Source organism: Kwoniella dejecticola, chromosome 5 (genome assembly GCF_000512565.2).
Source record: "Kwoniella dejecticola CBS 10117 chromosome 5, complete sequence".
NCBI lineage: Eukaryota > Fungi > Basidiomycota > Tremellomycetes > Tremellales > Cryptococcaceae > Kwoniella > Kwoniella dejecticola.
In genome coordinates, this window is record NC_089305.1 from 181,257 (window position 1) to 197,032 (window position 15,776).

The 15,776-nt window shown below is 48.0% G+C and overlaps 5 protein-coding genes across 5 annotated transcripts; 3 read left to right on the forward strand and 2 right to left on the reverse strand.

Annotated features, from left to right (window-relative positions):
* Nucleotides 1-858: 858 nt before the first annotated feature.
* On the forward strand, nt 859-3,549 carry I303_104178 (uncharacterized protein; the record flags this gene model as incomplete). The annotated part of the gene is made up of 10 exons (XM_065968919.1): nt 859-1,002; nt 1,115-1,241; nt 1,387-1,745; nt 1,880-1,961; nt 2,044-2,108; nt 2,184-2,206; nt 2,282-2,520; nt 2,597-2,609; nt 2,711-2,832; nt 2,981-3,549. The coding sequence occupies 10 exons, from the start codon at nt 859-861 to the stop codon at nt 3,547-3,549; spliced, it is 1,743 nt and encodes a 580-aa protein (XP_065824991.1).
* Nucleotides 3,550-3,859: 310 nt separating this feature from the next.
* On the reverse strand, nt 3,860-5,054 carry I303_104179 (uncharacterized protein; the record flags this gene model as incomplete). The annotated part of the gene is made up of 4 exons (XM_018408138.1): nt 3,860-4,062; nt 4,218-4,468; nt 4,529-4,628; nt 4,736-5,054. The coding sequence occupies 4 exons, from the start codon at nt 5,052-5,054 to the stop codon at nt 3,860-3,862; spliced, it is 873 nt and encodes a 290-aa protein (XP_018263349.1).
* A 298-nt stretch (nt 5,055-5,352) lies between these two features.
* On the forward strand, nt 5,353-6,274 carry I303_104180 (uncharacterized protein; the record flags this gene model as incomplete). Its single annotated transcript, XM_018408137.1, has 3 exons — nt 5,353-5,682; nt 5,802-5,992; nt 6,100-6,274. 3 exons carry the CDS (start codon nt 5,353-5,355, stop codon nt 6,272-6,274), a joined length of 696 nt encoding a protein of 231 aa, XP_018263348.1.
* Nucleotides 6,275-6,603: 329 nt separating this feature from the next.
* I303_104181 (uncharacterized protein) lies at nt 6,604-9,374 on the reverse strand (the record flags this gene model as incomplete). Its single annotated transcript, XM_018408136.1, has 9 exons — nt 6,604-6,743; nt 6,883-7,094; nt 7,200-7,321; nt 7,510-7,842; nt 7,988-8,199; nt 8,395-8,657; nt 8,770-8,855; nt 8,934-9,107; nt 9,201-9,374. The coding sequence occupies 9 exons, from the start codon at nt 9,372-9,374 to the stop codon at nt 6,604-6,606; spliced, it is 1,716 nt and encodes a 571-aa protein (XP_018263347.1).
* Nucleotides 9,375-11,710: 2,336 nt separating this feature from the next.
* Nucleotides 11,711-15,141, forward strand: I303_104182 (uncharacterized protein; the record flags this gene model as incomplete). Its single annotated transcript, XM_018408135.1, has 5 exons — nt 11,711-12,762; nt 12,823-13,687; nt 13,768-13,894; nt 13,992-14,379; nt 14,529-15,141. 5 exons carry the CDS (start codon nt 11,711-11,713, stop codon nt 15,139-15,141), a joined length of 3,045 nt encoding a protein of 1,014 aa, XP_018263346.1.
* Nucleotides 15,142-15,776: the final 635 nt, after the last annotated feature.

Genomic DNA, 15,776 nt, shown 5'->3' on the forward strand with positions numbered 1-15,776 from the left:
AGGAGCGACTACATCCACATTAAAAGACAGAAGGTCACTGCAGGCTCTGGGTGGCAAATCTCGTGTAAATAGACCATGAACCTATGAATGATGTGTATTTTTCGTATTCTCTTTGTGAATCTCTTCTCCGATGACATTTTTCAAAATTTACTGGCTGAAAAGCTAAGTGCTTGGATCATTCGGCATCTTTCGCTTCATCCTGAAACACGTTGATTCCCGCAGTAGGGATTCAGGCCAGGTACATCACAACGCCACCGCACTGTAAGTGAATTAAGGGTATTAAGCTTTGTTCTCTCTTCTCTGTCCGAAATGTCTCCGAGGATGACTGACGTCGATGTGATGGGCGTTTCAAGCTTGTTCACAGTGCTTATTCACTTTTCCAGACCTCATAGTGGGTTTCTGACACGGCTGTGAATATCGTCCATCACCCTGTCTTCAGCTACTAAGTAAAACTGAGTATCCCACGACTTGGGCGCATCCTCCCGTGTTCATCGTCGTGGCTCGTATCCTGAATAGTTCTTGGGCCGGCGCTCAGGCACGAGAAATGTTTCATCGACAAGCTATCTTACCCCTTCACAATCCGCTTGCGTCGTCAAGCTTGAAAACGAACTCAAGCTGATACGCTTTGATCCGACGCTATTTGTATAGCGTCCCATGGACTGTGAAATAAACCAGCTGAATCACCTTAGACCAATGATTACAAAGCACTTTGTCAGAGCCCGAGGGTCGTGTCGAAAGAACCAGTCTGCTTTTAGAGTTGCTCTTTTGGTTTGAGACCATCTCTCACTTGACTTGTATATTCTGAATAAAGCCTGTCCATATCACAGGCAGTGGTGTGACTGGCCCAATCCCAACAAAATGAACTGGCTCAAAGGCGATATCCCACCGATATCCATCCCGCATACTCTCCAGGAGGCTCTCCCTCATATCTACCTCCTGGTAGGAGGCGGAATCGCCTTGTACCTTCTCAGTATCGTGTTCACTTATATTGGTGTTTTGAGGGTGAGTCCCACTTGTTACAATCAATCTATATATGGGGAAAAGTACGGTCTGGTATGATTCAACGCTGATACTGATGCTGATTTGGGATGCTGGTCGTGTTTTATGATTATAGCAAGTTCGTGGATTACCTACTCGACACGGAGTCTTCCCAGCTTGGGAAGTCGGATTGAGACCCAGATTACCTCATATACCGTATTTATTCCCCGTCAAGGATTTCTATACCAAGCCTGAGTTCGACAGTGAGTGGCATCCAATCCATTGCCGATGGCCGATTAATAGCAATGTACTGTACTTCTGCACTGGTCATTGTCCAGACCTGAAAGTCTAGAATCGAGAGAACACTCTGACTGACTGAATTGATTCACTGGATCGTGATGCGATCAGTCTACCAAAATGCCGGGTCCGACTTATTGGCATTCACCGTCCTCGCCCTCCCTTCTGGGCCCGTATATTTCATCGGTTCGCCGTCACTTGCCAAACACGTCTGCACGAAGCCCACGTTTGGGAAAGCGTCCTTCGAGAAACGGTACGAGAACATCAGGCAATTCGGGAGTAATATAGTCAGTGCCTATGACGGGGAAGAACATAGACATCATAAGAATGTGATCAGAGGTTGCTTCGGCGAACAGATCTTCGAGAAAGTGTGGGAGAAGATGACGGGGCAAGTGGAGATTATGTTATGCGAAGAAGGGGTGAAAGAACGGGGAGGGGTGTTGGGAGATATAGGCCATTTGATGATCAAGGTGAATTTCGCAACCTCTGTAGCTGTATCTGAAGGCACTCCGATTTGTGGTAATTTACGAAGACTAATTCCAGCGTTATCATTCGTAACATGTGAAATGCCATGAAGATAGTTCAGCTGATAAGAATGAGTCAGGTCACGTTCGCCGTCATTGGAGAAGTGGGATTCAGCGAGAAGATCCCGTGGAGAATCGAGAAATCTGATGGAAAAGGTGAAAGTAAGTGATGATTTTGCCACGACGGTGTGAAAAGAAGTCCAAACCGAAAACATGCTGAAGTGTCATGAACTCACTTATTTAGTGCCATTCGTCGAGTCGATGGAAGCGATGGACGAAAGCTTGTTACTTCAATTCTTGATGCCTTCCGTGAGTGTTTTACATCCGCCATATTTCTACAACACCCAGTGACCGTGCTTACCAAATCATTGAGGTGCTCTATAGTGGGTATTGAAAGTTGTACCTAGGTGAGCCAATGTCCCCTCGTCCCTTCGATAGACATAAACGTTCCAATAGCAGCAATTTTGATGATGGATTTGTAGCTTGCGGAGATACGGAGTTGCTCGAAGGGATTACCTCAAACACACTCATCGATTATACCAACACCGGCGAAACGAAATCATCGAGGAAGACGACTTATCTTCTAAACCGCCTAAAGACATTTTGGGCGCTTTGGCTCATGCACAAATAACAGCTGAAAGGGCTTCACAACAGCCCGGGGCCAAAGGTACGGGTAAATTTGGGGTTGGATTGACTGAGGAAGAAGTCATCAGCGATATGTGTGAGTAAAACGAACAAATTGATTTTGCAATTTGGAAGGATATATAACTGATGATTGTGTTCCGATTCCCATATAGTTGTTTTCCTCGTGTAAGTTTCCTATAGTATATCTTCAATCCGATAAAATCCGAAACGAGTGCATTTGGTCATGCGAATGCGGATGCTAAGAGAGCGAACCGATGTAACTGTAGGGCAGGGCACGAGACTACTGGTCATACTCTAGCTTTCATCCTTGCGAACCTCGCTTTATACCCGGATTGGCAAGAGGGGATATATGAGGAGATCAAAGATGTCCGCGGCGAAGAAGAGCCAAGTGAGTTGCTGTGTCCCGCGTGTAACTGTCTCTCCTTCACGCACGCCTTCACTTGGCCCGTGACAGTAGATTCCCGCGCAATACAGGGAAAAAAGCCTTTACGTTCTCGAATGACACTGACACTGACACTGACTGAATCTTGTGCCAGGTTACAAAAACATGAATCAACTGCAATTAACACTCGCATTCTGCCTCGAATCTCTCCGGCAGAACGACTCCGCTCGACTGATCTTTAAATACGCCATCGAAGATTCCCTCGTGCCCTACACCACATGGGACAAAAATGGGAACGTTGTCGAGAAGACACATCTGATGAAGAAAGGAAGTTTGATTGGGTTAGATTTACCCGCGTGTCAGAAGAATCCGTATCACTGGAAAGAGAGCAACGAGTTCAATCCGAGAAGACACCTTCCACGAACGAGTAAAAATGCTGAGAGGGAAGGAGAGGTAGAGGGAGCAGGAGATATACCCTACCTCGGTTTCAGTCTGGGAGGTCGACAATGCATAGGAAGGAGGTTTGCTGAAGTGGAGATGGTTAGTTTTGTCAGTAGACTCCTTAGTCAGTATAAAGTCAAAGTCAAGGGAGAGGCAGAGGAACAAAAGGAAGGACAAGGAGAACAGTGGGAAGAAAGTAGAAAGAGGATGTTTGATACGGCGTATGAGGATTTGACTTTGACGCCTGGCAAGTTCGATTTGATCTTGGAAAAGAGGGAGTAATCGTTAGTTCGTCAGTTGAATCCGAGACACGGGGGGAGTGGAGCGACTCTGTGATATAGAGCTAGATACGTCGCAATGAGCTATGCGTATACTCAAATACCGGGTTTGGCATTGGATCGCATCGAGTGGACCCCGGCGGCGATGCTCCGGAGATACTGGAATGGCTTTTCAGTCCTGGTAGAATGCTCCCTACGGGCATCGTGGACACGATAGAGCCTATGGAGCCTGGTCCTTGGTATTCGTATACATACACTGTAGCTGTAAGAACAGGCCGTATTGGTGTTTTGGTGCGAAACACTGCGGAACCTCCCTACCTCGCACTCCCCTTTCTGACCATATCCAAGAAACTTTCCTTTGTCAATACATCTTCGCTCTTCCCGCCTCTTCCCAGGATATTATCCTTCTCCTTCCGCTTTCCTACTTCGGGCTTGAGCTTCGCTTGAGCCGATAAAGAGGTCATAGCCGCTTCCGAATTCTTCGAAGCCAGTAAAATCGCATTGAAAAGCTTGATCACTACGTGCCAGTCCACCCAACACAACACACCATGCATTGTATCAGCGTCACTTCATCCAGGTCGTCGAGTCTTGATCGCCTGCCACGGAATGACGCCTAATCCGTCTTTGTTTTCGAATGGAGGATTGCACAAGTTGACTTTGATTCTGACTCACCACCTCGTTGTGCAGTCTTCCTTAGACCTTTCTCAAACTCCTGTCCTCCAACTACACCATCCCCACCGGACCAACCCTCTACTATATCTTTCACACGCGCTTTATCCTGTTTCTCCTCTTTCTCCATTTTCAGCTGTCGTCTAGCCTTCGCTTCTATCGAGACGGAGCTCTTGGTAGGTGGTTTCGCCGACGATAGAGCGAGAATAGGTTGCTGTGCATTTGTGGTGGTAGCAGCAGCAGCAGAGGTGGTGCTGGTGATAGTGGCGTCTTTTGATTTTGGTTTCGGTTTCAAGGTTGAGCTTTCGTCTGACTTGGGTTTCTTCGTCTTGGTTTTCTGAATTAGGGGATCGGCCAGTAAAGAGGTCAAAGTTGATCCGAATTGATCGGCTGTCGTAGGTGCTCTTTTACGTTCTATTGGTTCGAAACCCCAATCCCACATGTCAGATCACATGTTCTCTCAAAATGATTCGTGAATCGACTGATGGGACCAGGGAGGGACCGAAGAAAGTCGGACTCACTTGTACTCTTTTTAGGATCTTTCTGATTACTCCTCTCAATCTCTTCGTCCGTATCTATCTCGCTCTCTTGCCCTCCCATATCGACGTCATCATCTTCGCCTTCAAATCCCGAGGCATTACCTTCGCTCTCGGACTCAAGATCTGGTCCTCTGAATCGGGTTGGTTTGACAGCTAGCGAGACTGATCCTTTTGACTTGCCTTTCGAGTTCGAAGTTGAAGAGGTTGATGGACCTGCTTTCGCACTTGATTGTGAGTGCGAGTGCGAGTGCGAGGCTGAGGTTTTCTTGAGGGCTGATTTGAGTCGAGGTGCGTCTGACATTGTCGATTGATTTGTTCAGCGATGAGTGTTCTTATGCGACTATATTGATGATATGGTATAGAGGTGTTGACAAGTGAGTAAATCTGTAAGTGCAGTTCAAAACTTTATAGCCGGTCAAAATAATCTCCTCTTATCGATTTGATTCCGTCTTCGCTCTCATCTCGGTGATCGCCGCAATTTAGATCCGGAGACCGCCTTCACCTTCAGCTTGCTGCAGCTGGGATATTGAGAGTGCATGTCATGTACGATTGTTCTGATATCGCTGTAGCTGCTGCGTCTGTGATCAGCAAATACCAATATGCGAACCACTTTGCTCTCGACAGCCATATTGGTGCTCTCCTCGGCATCGTCAACCACACTAGCAGAAAGTATACCGATTTACAAGCTACATCACCGATTCTTACCGCACCCTTCGCCTCAATCCCCTCCTACATATCTACCTCTCGGCAATTTCAATGTACTCGACGATAGCCCGCATAGCTCTGCCATAGCGCTTCTGCCCTCCGAAGGTGTGGAAAACACAAGCATAGGAGGTCAATCAGACGATGGGAAAGGATGGTATCAGTTCGCAGTTCAGTTAGGCGAGCATGATACGCCAGAAGAATGGTTAATGACTTCCACGCGATCTGTAAGCTCGTCCATACTCATATTTCTCTTTGTCTCTCGACATCGACAGGATCCTGAGTATCCATCGCGACGGTTCTTCCTCATCGCGCTAACGACCCTACACCATTATGACCGAAATAGTGCTATCTCGCCTCTTCTCCGCCTAAAATCGAGATCCACTTATCATCCTCCTCCATACCCTCATCTATATCTATACTACCCACCTCCACTGACGGATGTTCGTTCAACAATACCACGACTCAATCGGTAACACTCCCTTTATTGACTGAGCTAGTAGTGGAATTCCCCAAATCAAGCTACAGGACAATAAGGTAAGATCAACCTCACGTGCTTTAGAACGTATTATTGTCCATCGGTTTTATACTGAATCGTGCACCATCGTTGACATTCATATATATATCTATGTCCACTCGTATAGTCCGAATCTCGCCCCTCCGCCTACTGTCGATCCATCAACAGGCTCGCCCGCACCCCCAGAAGTGGAGAAATCGTTCATGCAGAAATACTGGATGTACATCGTCGGCTTGGCGCTCTTCTTCGCTGTTCAGATGGGTCCTGATGAGCCGAAGGGCGCCACACCTGCTGCCAAATGATCAATCGCATTCCCGCATTCCCGCATTCACGTATTCAAGCAGGATCAATGGGCATGGGCGTCGGCATCAAGAATCTAGATGGGTGGGATGTATTGTTAATGGTAAATGGTAAATGTATGAATGCATGAGAAAAGACAACAATGCTACATAAACAAATCTCAAGAAGGCGGTCACCCGATCGTGACATCATCCCTAATCAAATAGAGAAGGGAATCATTGATTTGCGAAAGAAGAAGAAAACGTAAGACGTGGGAGGCTGTGATCCGCTGCCGAGAAGCATACTACATATCCCGTATCAAGGTTGATTTGACGTTTTTTTCGTGGATGAATCATGCCTTGTTCTTCCCGCCCCAGGGAGGAGCATTGCCGTATACCCACGGACCAGCAGGACCGACTAATTCAGGTTTGAGATCCGATATATTGTTCGCGCCGATGTTTCGCATCGTATTTTGGATTTCTTCCGCTAAGACTGCGGAGGTAAGAATTCCAGATGAGATCAGCATATTTCATCTCTCACACCCGATTCTGTTCCGGCAGGAGTATCAAAAGTATAGGATCACTTGTCATCGGGGAAGTCGAGGTCGAGGAGCAAACGATAGACTACTCACTCTCGCATAATCTGATAACGCCATCCTCCCCATGTGTCCCATTAGCATACAAGAAACTCCTTCCTAGTCCAACGGCCCTCGCACCCAGCGCAAGCGCTTTCACGACGTCTGCCCCCGACCTGATTCCGCCGTCCATCATCACGTCCAATTTGGTGAAGAGTTCTGGCTTGTTGATTCGCATTTCATATAACAGATCTATCGGCGCAGGAGCGCTATAACGTTGTTCAAAATTTACGATTCGACCAGTCAGCCGTACAATCTCTGTAGTGACGTTGAGAATGCCGACCAAGAGAACGAAGACGAAGACGATGACTCACAAATCGCATTGTCTTCCACCATGATTAGACAATATTATACCCTCCACACCATGTTCCGCGCACAACTCGGCATCTTCCATCGATTGAATACCTTTGACGATAATAGGCAGGTTTGTGTGTTTCTGCAAGATGACGCGTGAAAAACCCATCACATCAGTATCTTCTCTTGCTTAGTGAACGTGAATGTGCATGTGAACGTAAAAGGAAAGGAAAGGAAAGGAAAGGAAAGGAAAGGAAAGGAAAGGAAAGGAAAGGAAAGGAAAGGAAAGGAAAGGAAAGGAAAGGAAAGGAAAGGGCAAGTATGACTCACCCGTATAAACCCAATATCATTCCAAGTCAAATTCGTATCCTGATACCCACTAATCGCCTGACTGACCCCTAGTGGGGCTTTCGACTTCTCCTGGCCTTCCGAAGAGGGAGGCGGGGCTACAGCGACTTTGGCCCTTACATCTCTGGTTCGTTTTGATCGCCAAGCCGTGTCAACCGTAAATATGATCGCTGATGCTCCTAGCTCCGTCACTTTATGTAAGAGCGCTTCTGAGGCTTTCCGATCTTTGTTCAGGTATATTTGGAACATGACTTGTTGTCCTTTTTCACGGGCTGCCATAATTTCGTCCAGTGAACAAGACGCATTGATTGAGATCTGCCAACCAAGACCACTCGAGACATCAGCTACGCAGCCCAGCCGGGGATTTGTCTCGTTCTCAATGGAGGTAGAGAGTGACGGTGACGGTGACTGAGACGGGATTTGCTAAGGCAGAGAAGAAAGAAGTTCGAACATGACTTACACCCTGGACGATCCCGCATTTACCCGCACCTTTGGTCAAGTTGACCTCACCTAACGGATGACCGAGTTTGGCCATTGCAGCTGGCGAGATGAAGATTGGCAAGTTGGTCTTCATACCTACGAATTCGGTGTCGATGGATCCGTGGGTGGCGTCGCGGAGTATACGTGGACGGAAGTAATACCGTTTGAAAGCATCTTGATTCTCCCCGGCGGCTGAGGACATCGACATCAGCATTAGAATCAATACCAACATCGATACCTTGATATCATTCTCGATCAAGATGTCAGGTGGGGAAAAAGGTGTAATTTTTATAATCCAGACTGCCTTGAGTGTTTGCGAATAGCGAAATGCAGCAAAGGACGGCAAGGTGAATTGTACGAATGGAAGAAGGGAAGGATGGCACTCACTGATCTCCCGATCCGCAGCTGATTTATAATAATTCCACGCAGTCCCACTCAACACCTTCTCCGCCCAATCTTCGAAATCATTAACTAACAACATGGAATCTACGGGCGGCAGGGTTTTCCTAGCTTCTTCTATACTTATTTCTTCCTCCGTTGGCTCTTCGTCTTCTGGTTCAGGGACTGTCAGGGGATCGACCGGACCTAGGTGTTGGGATTCGTCCAGCGTTTCGAGGGCATCAGGCGGATGAAGGGGTTTGAATATTTTACTACGACGCCAAAGCATGGAGGAAGGGATAGTCAGCCAAGTCAATCCCACTTCCCCGGCCCCGGCCTTACGAGGTCTAATGAATGAAAGAGAAGTGTGTTTCTCTGACTCACGTCGCATCTTTCCCTGCATTTGCTAAGATGATCTCGGCTCCTCCGGGGTGATTATCCAGGAAATCAGTCACGTCGTATATCTTCCCCTGTTTATGACAATGTATGTGAGTATCAGCGAACAGTGATGGTCGATGAAAGCGATAGTGACAGCGAGATTCGCTCACGTCAATGATGACCCAACAGTCATCCCGCTTTGTGTGTTTCTGAACCTCCTCAAAACTTATAAGCTTTTGGCCTGAGGGCTGCTTCGTACCCGGGTATTTATCTGTCTTTGATGATAATGCTCCCTCGTCGGCTTTGATGGAAGGCATAAATGATTTATATGTGAGTGCTATTCCCTATACACCAAACTATCAGCTCCTCAACTCTTCTCTTTGCTCGAGGACTGCATGAGAGTCGAAGTAGCAAGGAGGTTATCATAAGACACTCACTGCTGCGGCTGCTACGGCTACGACCAGACTCGTCCTCTGGCTGGAGGACGAGCTAGCCGTCGAACTCGATGATGATGATGCGAAACGAGCCCTAAACACGGGAACCGTCTGCCTTTGCACATGTTTGACCGGCGCGACGGACGCTCTGGATATTCTGGGTAGTTGCCTGATCATCTTGCTAGGTCCTTGGTCCTTGAGCCCTGTTGTGTCATGTACCGTGTGTAGTGTATACAGTTGAGGAAGATGGGTTCAGATGGTCAATATCAAATCAGATCAGGTCGACAAATGAGAGTCGAGGTGTTATGAACTTTTCGCGAGATGACATTCTCGAGGGAATCCACCCGGGCCGATCCACCGGGGTGGGTATGAGTGGACATGTGAAAATAGCCCGATCGGACAGATCTCCTCGGTGTGCGTCTATGTGCAGGGGTTGTATAAGTAAGTCTGATACTCGATTGACATCCTGTACCTGAATTCCAAGGCTGCCACATAGAGATACCGTCATCATGCATATTCAAGCAAAATGTCTTGTTCTCGATATCGTTAAATTCCCTCTCGATCGATGATGATTTCTAGCTAGACGCCACCACACGTGCACTTACGATATATCCTAAAGAAGCTCTGATCGCCTGCCTTGGCTTGTTAGAATTGATCAGTGGGAGATGGAGACAGCGTCAGCATCAGCGTCACTGTTTCTTTGCTTTCCACATTGCGCTTCTAACAAGTTAGGGTTTCCTCCTCGTCTCGTCTCGTCTCGTCTCGCCTCGTTGCCACGCCGCAAGAGGTTTCCCAATGAATCGGCATTGGTTCTAGGCAGAAAGCCTGCGATTAGGGGGAATATTCAGTGGCAACCTTTCAGTGAAGAATCGCATAACGACGTGATTTTCCTAGGCCTTGAATACCTTAACTAGTACCGACGGAAAAGCATTATAGTTTTATACAGCATTTGCCGCTGCAACTGAATCTAAGCAGGCTAGCCTAGGCCTAAGTACCTAAGCTGGAATTACCTTTCACCGATTGGTCCTGGGACGGTTTGTGCTTGCTTGGCTTGTCTAGCGAACAAAGAAGGTCATCGCAACTGGTTGGTGCACCGGCGATAAAGGGATTTTCGTCTTCGAAATCAATCACAACCTGTACATATAGAACACAGCTTTACGCAAAGACTACATGTAGGGTTGAGTTGAGATCGCATGTCTATGCGATGATCATGATGATGGAATACCGCTTAAAATTTTTAAGTTTCTCGATACTATTTCTGCTAGTAGTGAAAAGTCTGATCTGATCAATCGTCGCACTAAAGAGATTGACGGCGTTGGGTTGTATTTAAGATGAAGTAGCAAGTGAAAGCGTTCATGAGCTATGAGCTTTGACAGGCGTGAATTTGCTTCCAGATCTCCGCCTAATCAGCAGGAGATGAAACCTGAATCCCTTCTGTCCGTTTTTCGTTGATCAGAACCGCCCTGCTCAGGAATGAAGTTTGAAACAGGACAAAGGGCGTGGGTGCCCTTGAATATTTACATGCATACAGGCTTTGTTGTATCAAAAGCAGAAGTAGTTTCTGAATTTACTATGACGAGTCATGTTTTCCCGATGATGGTGGGTGTTTCTGGTAAAAGGGTCCGAAGCGCCACAAGTAGTTGATGATCGACAAAATCTCTGCTCCAGCGCTCTCTCACCACCATAGGCGTATGCATGCATTCCTTCTCATTATTGTTTTCATTCTTGCCATCCATCCATCCATTCCATTCATTCCTACTATACTACAGACTGTATCATTATCATTATCGTTATCATTGCTTCGTCTACGACCATCTATCACACATACACGAGTCAAGATCATTTTGCAGAAAGAGCGAGTGTAACAAGGAATAGAGGTGAGTTTAGTGCAGGAATGGGCCTGTCTCACTTTTTTGGATTTTATCTCTAATCGCTTTTCCATGATCGTGGGTTCCTATTATCCACTACTTGATCCTGTCGTCATCATACAACTACTATCATCGCCATCCATCATCTTACACCTCTCTTTCTTCGTCTTCATGTTCATCCTTATCCCAACTTATCATCCATCCTGTGCATCACATCCTCACTACACCATACATGACCACTGCATGATCGTTCTTACTCATTCATCGACGACTGATTTGGTGACGATCTCGACTTTTCAACTTGAACAACACGCGCCGATCATCATTTGATACCATTTTGAACTCTATCTGAACAACTTTTTCATGATCGCAGCCATAATCAACAATCTACATCAAAGCATCATAATCACCCTCGATCTATCATTCCATCACATAACTTCTTACAACAATACATCCATCAATCTACACTTGAACAACAAAGCATTCTCCTTACTCGACATTGTTCTTATCGATGGGTGTCAGCGACATAGTTTAGAACTACTTGACTTGGAATCCTCACCCCGATCGTAGTATATAGGAGATCTAGTCAGCCGATCTGGAATCGGTCATTCTTCTGACAAGCACATCAGATTAACCTCAAGAAAGATGTCCGCCCCACTTCGACCACCTTCACCGTCATCCAGGCGTCATACCATGTCCCGATCGACCCCTCCACCACCTTATCGAGCCCCTTCACCAACACCCACTCGTCAAGTAGATCCGGAAACGGCGTCGATTCAATCTTCATCTTCTGGAACTGCTTTGGAACAGCTCGATCGGCCATCAGGCAGTTCCTCCTCGTCAAGCATGCGTAGTGGACCATCTATTGCGTCGAGCTCGACGTCTCCCATCTTCTCATCGGCATCCTCCTTTCCTACTCCCGATTTCTCCACTGCGCCAACCAGTCCCGCTCAATCGACCTCGGCAACCCGATCCTGGCGGCCAACAACCAATGTCCCTTCCCACATTCATCGACGCCACCGTAGAATGGGATCGGATGAAGCACAGGCGAATCGATGGTTATCTGAGGATGAGGGAGTTGGATCGAGCACTTCTAGGGTCAGGAGAAGACGGAGTGTTGGGTCGCGGAGCAGGCGTTGGGACGATCGGGATGATCGAGGACATGGCAATGGAGGTGGAGATGCCGGATCCGCATCACACTCTCGACAGCATCCGTCCGATAAAGTCACCAACACTCAAGAAGCTGTCGATGCGATCAGTCAATCGAAACGATCGGCGATAGCACCCCCAAGACCCATTCCACAAAGAATGGCATCCTTTGATTCCCGTCCGAATCACGCGGATCCTATCCTCGCAACAACATCCTCATCACAGACAGCGGTTGGGTCCGATCCACCGCAAATCGATCAGTTGGTTCCTTCGCAAATCTCCTCAGACAATCATGTCGGTCTCGGTATTCGAGCTTCAGGATCCGCCACCGCCCCTTCGATGCCTGTTCTATCAGCTACCGAAGCGGGTATCGTTCCTCTTGTCGCGTCTGGGCCTGTGCCGGACTTCGCGTCTCGTGCAGGCGGTGACCGTATCGAGGGCTCCTCTCTCTCCACATCCGGCGCATTTGCTGAAGATGTCGGCCCGATGCCTAGCAGATTAGAGCAGAGGCAGGACATGGTGGAGAGATTGACGCGGATCCTCGGATGGTAAGTGGTCTCACCTCTATCGTCTGAGTCTGTTGATGACTAACTCATCGATTTGTATAGCGCTCTTTGTCCTCCTCTTGATGGCAAGACACCTTCCCTACATCATCCGATCACCTTGCCTTGTGGTCACACTCTTTCTGCCAAGCACATCTTCATACCCGCACCGCCGCCTCTTCACTTCATGAACGAACCTCCGCACGAGATTTTCGCTGCGCAACAACGTCAACACCAACAGCGATTGAGCATATGGTCGAATGTTATGTGTCCGATCCCCACTTGCAAACGATTCAGCCCGACTGCCAGCGCTTCTAGCATCATGTCAAAAGTCGAAATTCCCGGCGTCGAATCGCCTTCCGACGATACACCTGCAGGATCCGGGCTACCACGAACTGGTTTGCTGGCCTCGGGTGTACATTACTACCCTCCCGCTCCCACACCCGCTGCCATGCCTGCCCCTCCGCCGGCTTATTCGTCGGAAGATGCGGGGGCTGCCAGTGGATCCCCCTTACTCGATGTGTCGGTTGACCGAATTCTGGCTTTAGTCAAGAAGGAGCGCTTAAGACTCGAGGACGATTTGATGATGGGTCGAGGCGGTCACGAAGAAATCGATGTTGATACTTCCTCGTCTGGATCTGAGCCTGATGATGAAAAACCGGTTCTTCCCCCTTCTATGGCTTCGCAGTCCTCTCTGACCCACGACTTCTCGTTATTGGGCTCATCGTCAACACCTTCCGGATCATCTTCCTTGATGAGTCGCACTGGTTCGAAGAGGCGACGTGGTGACCACAAAGCACCGAGAAGAGTTCCAAGATCAAGTTTGCAGCAAGACAGTACAGACGAATTCGAGAAAGAATTATTAAGCACTCTGGAATGTGACGTTTGTGCAATGCTTTTGTACGAGCCAGTTACTACCCCCTGTCAACACGTATGTTCCCATTTTTCTTTGTCTACCGGTCATTGGCCGTCTTACGTGATGAGCATCGCTAATGCTCCTATTTTGGTTAGTCATTCTGTGCGAAATGCCTTTCACGCTCCTTGGACCACTCTTCTAGATGTCCCGTATGCCGTCAAGATCTACCAAGTTTCGCATTCTTCCAGGACCATGCGGTAAATAAAGTGTTATTAACCATTAGTGAGTATAACTTTCCCTTGAAATGATCGACTTGTGGCTGGGGCTTGGGATAATCACCATGAATGATGGAATATGTGCTGACGCCGGTATGCAACAGTCAAAACTGCATTCCCTGAAGAATATGTTGAAAGACAACAAGCTATCGAACGGGATGAAAGGGATGCTCGATTGGACACGCCAATATTCGTTTGTACCTTAGCATTCCCCGGAATGCCTACGATACTTCACGTATTCGAACCGAGGTACCGCCTGATGATACGAAGGTGTATCGAATCGACCACACCGCGGTTCGGAATGGTCTTACCGGCCAGAGGCACCGGTCCTCCTCAACTACAGGGTCTTATGGAGTACGGAACGATGCTAGAAATCCAGAGTGTCCAGATGTTACCTGATGGAAGATCCATGGTAGAGACCGTTGGGACTCATCGCTTCAAGTTGCTAGAGAAGGGCAATTTAGACGGATATACCGTCGGTAGGATCGAAAGGTGAGTTATACTGCAATTTGTTTCAGGAACCCCGCGACAACCGACGGTCGAAGAAATCCGAAATGATCTACACTGTCCCCAGCGCCCATCGAAGTGCATCGTTCCCGACACAGTGAAGGCTGATTTTCGATGGGTTTGGCGTTTTCCAGGATCGACGATGTCTCGCCCGAAGAAGAAATCGCCATGGAGCGAGAAGCTGTCTCGCGCGCCACAATGTCTCGGGCGAACCCTGGACCCTCAACTTCGGCTTCCGGTACCAATGTTTCGGTTTCCGGTGTTCCTGCTGTGCCCGGTCCCGCCGCATCTGGTTTAACCAACACTGCTGCTGCGCAATCGCACTCTGGACCACCTGCATCGGCTTCAGCACCAGCGCCTGCACCTGCGATGGGCAGCTTCCTTCCTCCCGGTATGGGGTCGGGAATGGGAGGTGGACCGGTGGACTTCGCCGCCTTGGCCTCTCAAGCTGCGTCCGCGCCAGCCAGTGGTGTAGACGATACACCTGAAACCACCGAGGAATTGATGGCGATCTGTCAAGCGTTCATCGATCAATTACGATCTGGCAGTGCACCATGGTTGTTACAACGACTCAACAATACGTACGGGTCTATGCCTACCGATCCTAGCGAGTTCAGTTATTGGATGGCGCTTGTCATGCCTATCGACGAGTACGAGAAAGCGCGATTACTCCCTATCCGATCTCCCAGATTACGATTGAAGTTGATCGTCCATTGGGTTGAATCCCTCCGATCTTCATGGTGGTGAGTGCTAACGTTTCATCTCAAGCTGCACTTGAAGTCACACTTAGCTGACCATGTACCCGTTGTGCTTGTATCTCTCTTTTGGCAGGTTCTCAAGCGGGTAAGCTCATATTTCGCTCGTGATATCTTCTGAATTACAATAAGCTGACTTTGTGTGCTTTTCCTCTCTTTCCTGGTGGGCCTTTTGTGTTGTATAACAGGTGTGTTGTTGGCTAAACTCATTCCAAAGTATGTATTGTACTGCTTATTCGATCGGATTTTAGAATTGCGAACTTGGTACACTGGTTCAGAAGATGATGGAGGCCGCATAGTTCTGCACGATTGCTAGGCACAATGGACGATTCGGTCCGGCTTTATGGGAATGAGGATAAGTCATTCAAGGAAGAAGGGCAGTTGGTGCGAATGGTGAACGTGGTCGATATTGTTCGCCAGATCACCAACAAAGAAACAAAGACGTCCGATACAACGTATCAACCGTATATATAATGATCTGTGCTAGGATTTCGATATGGTATCAAATACATACGAGAGAAACGATGCATACATGTAGCATAGAGCGTCGAGCGAACTGTGATATTGAAACGTATGTGTAGAAGAAGTAGCCATTCTCACGAGATCACCTGCGGGTCCCATATATGT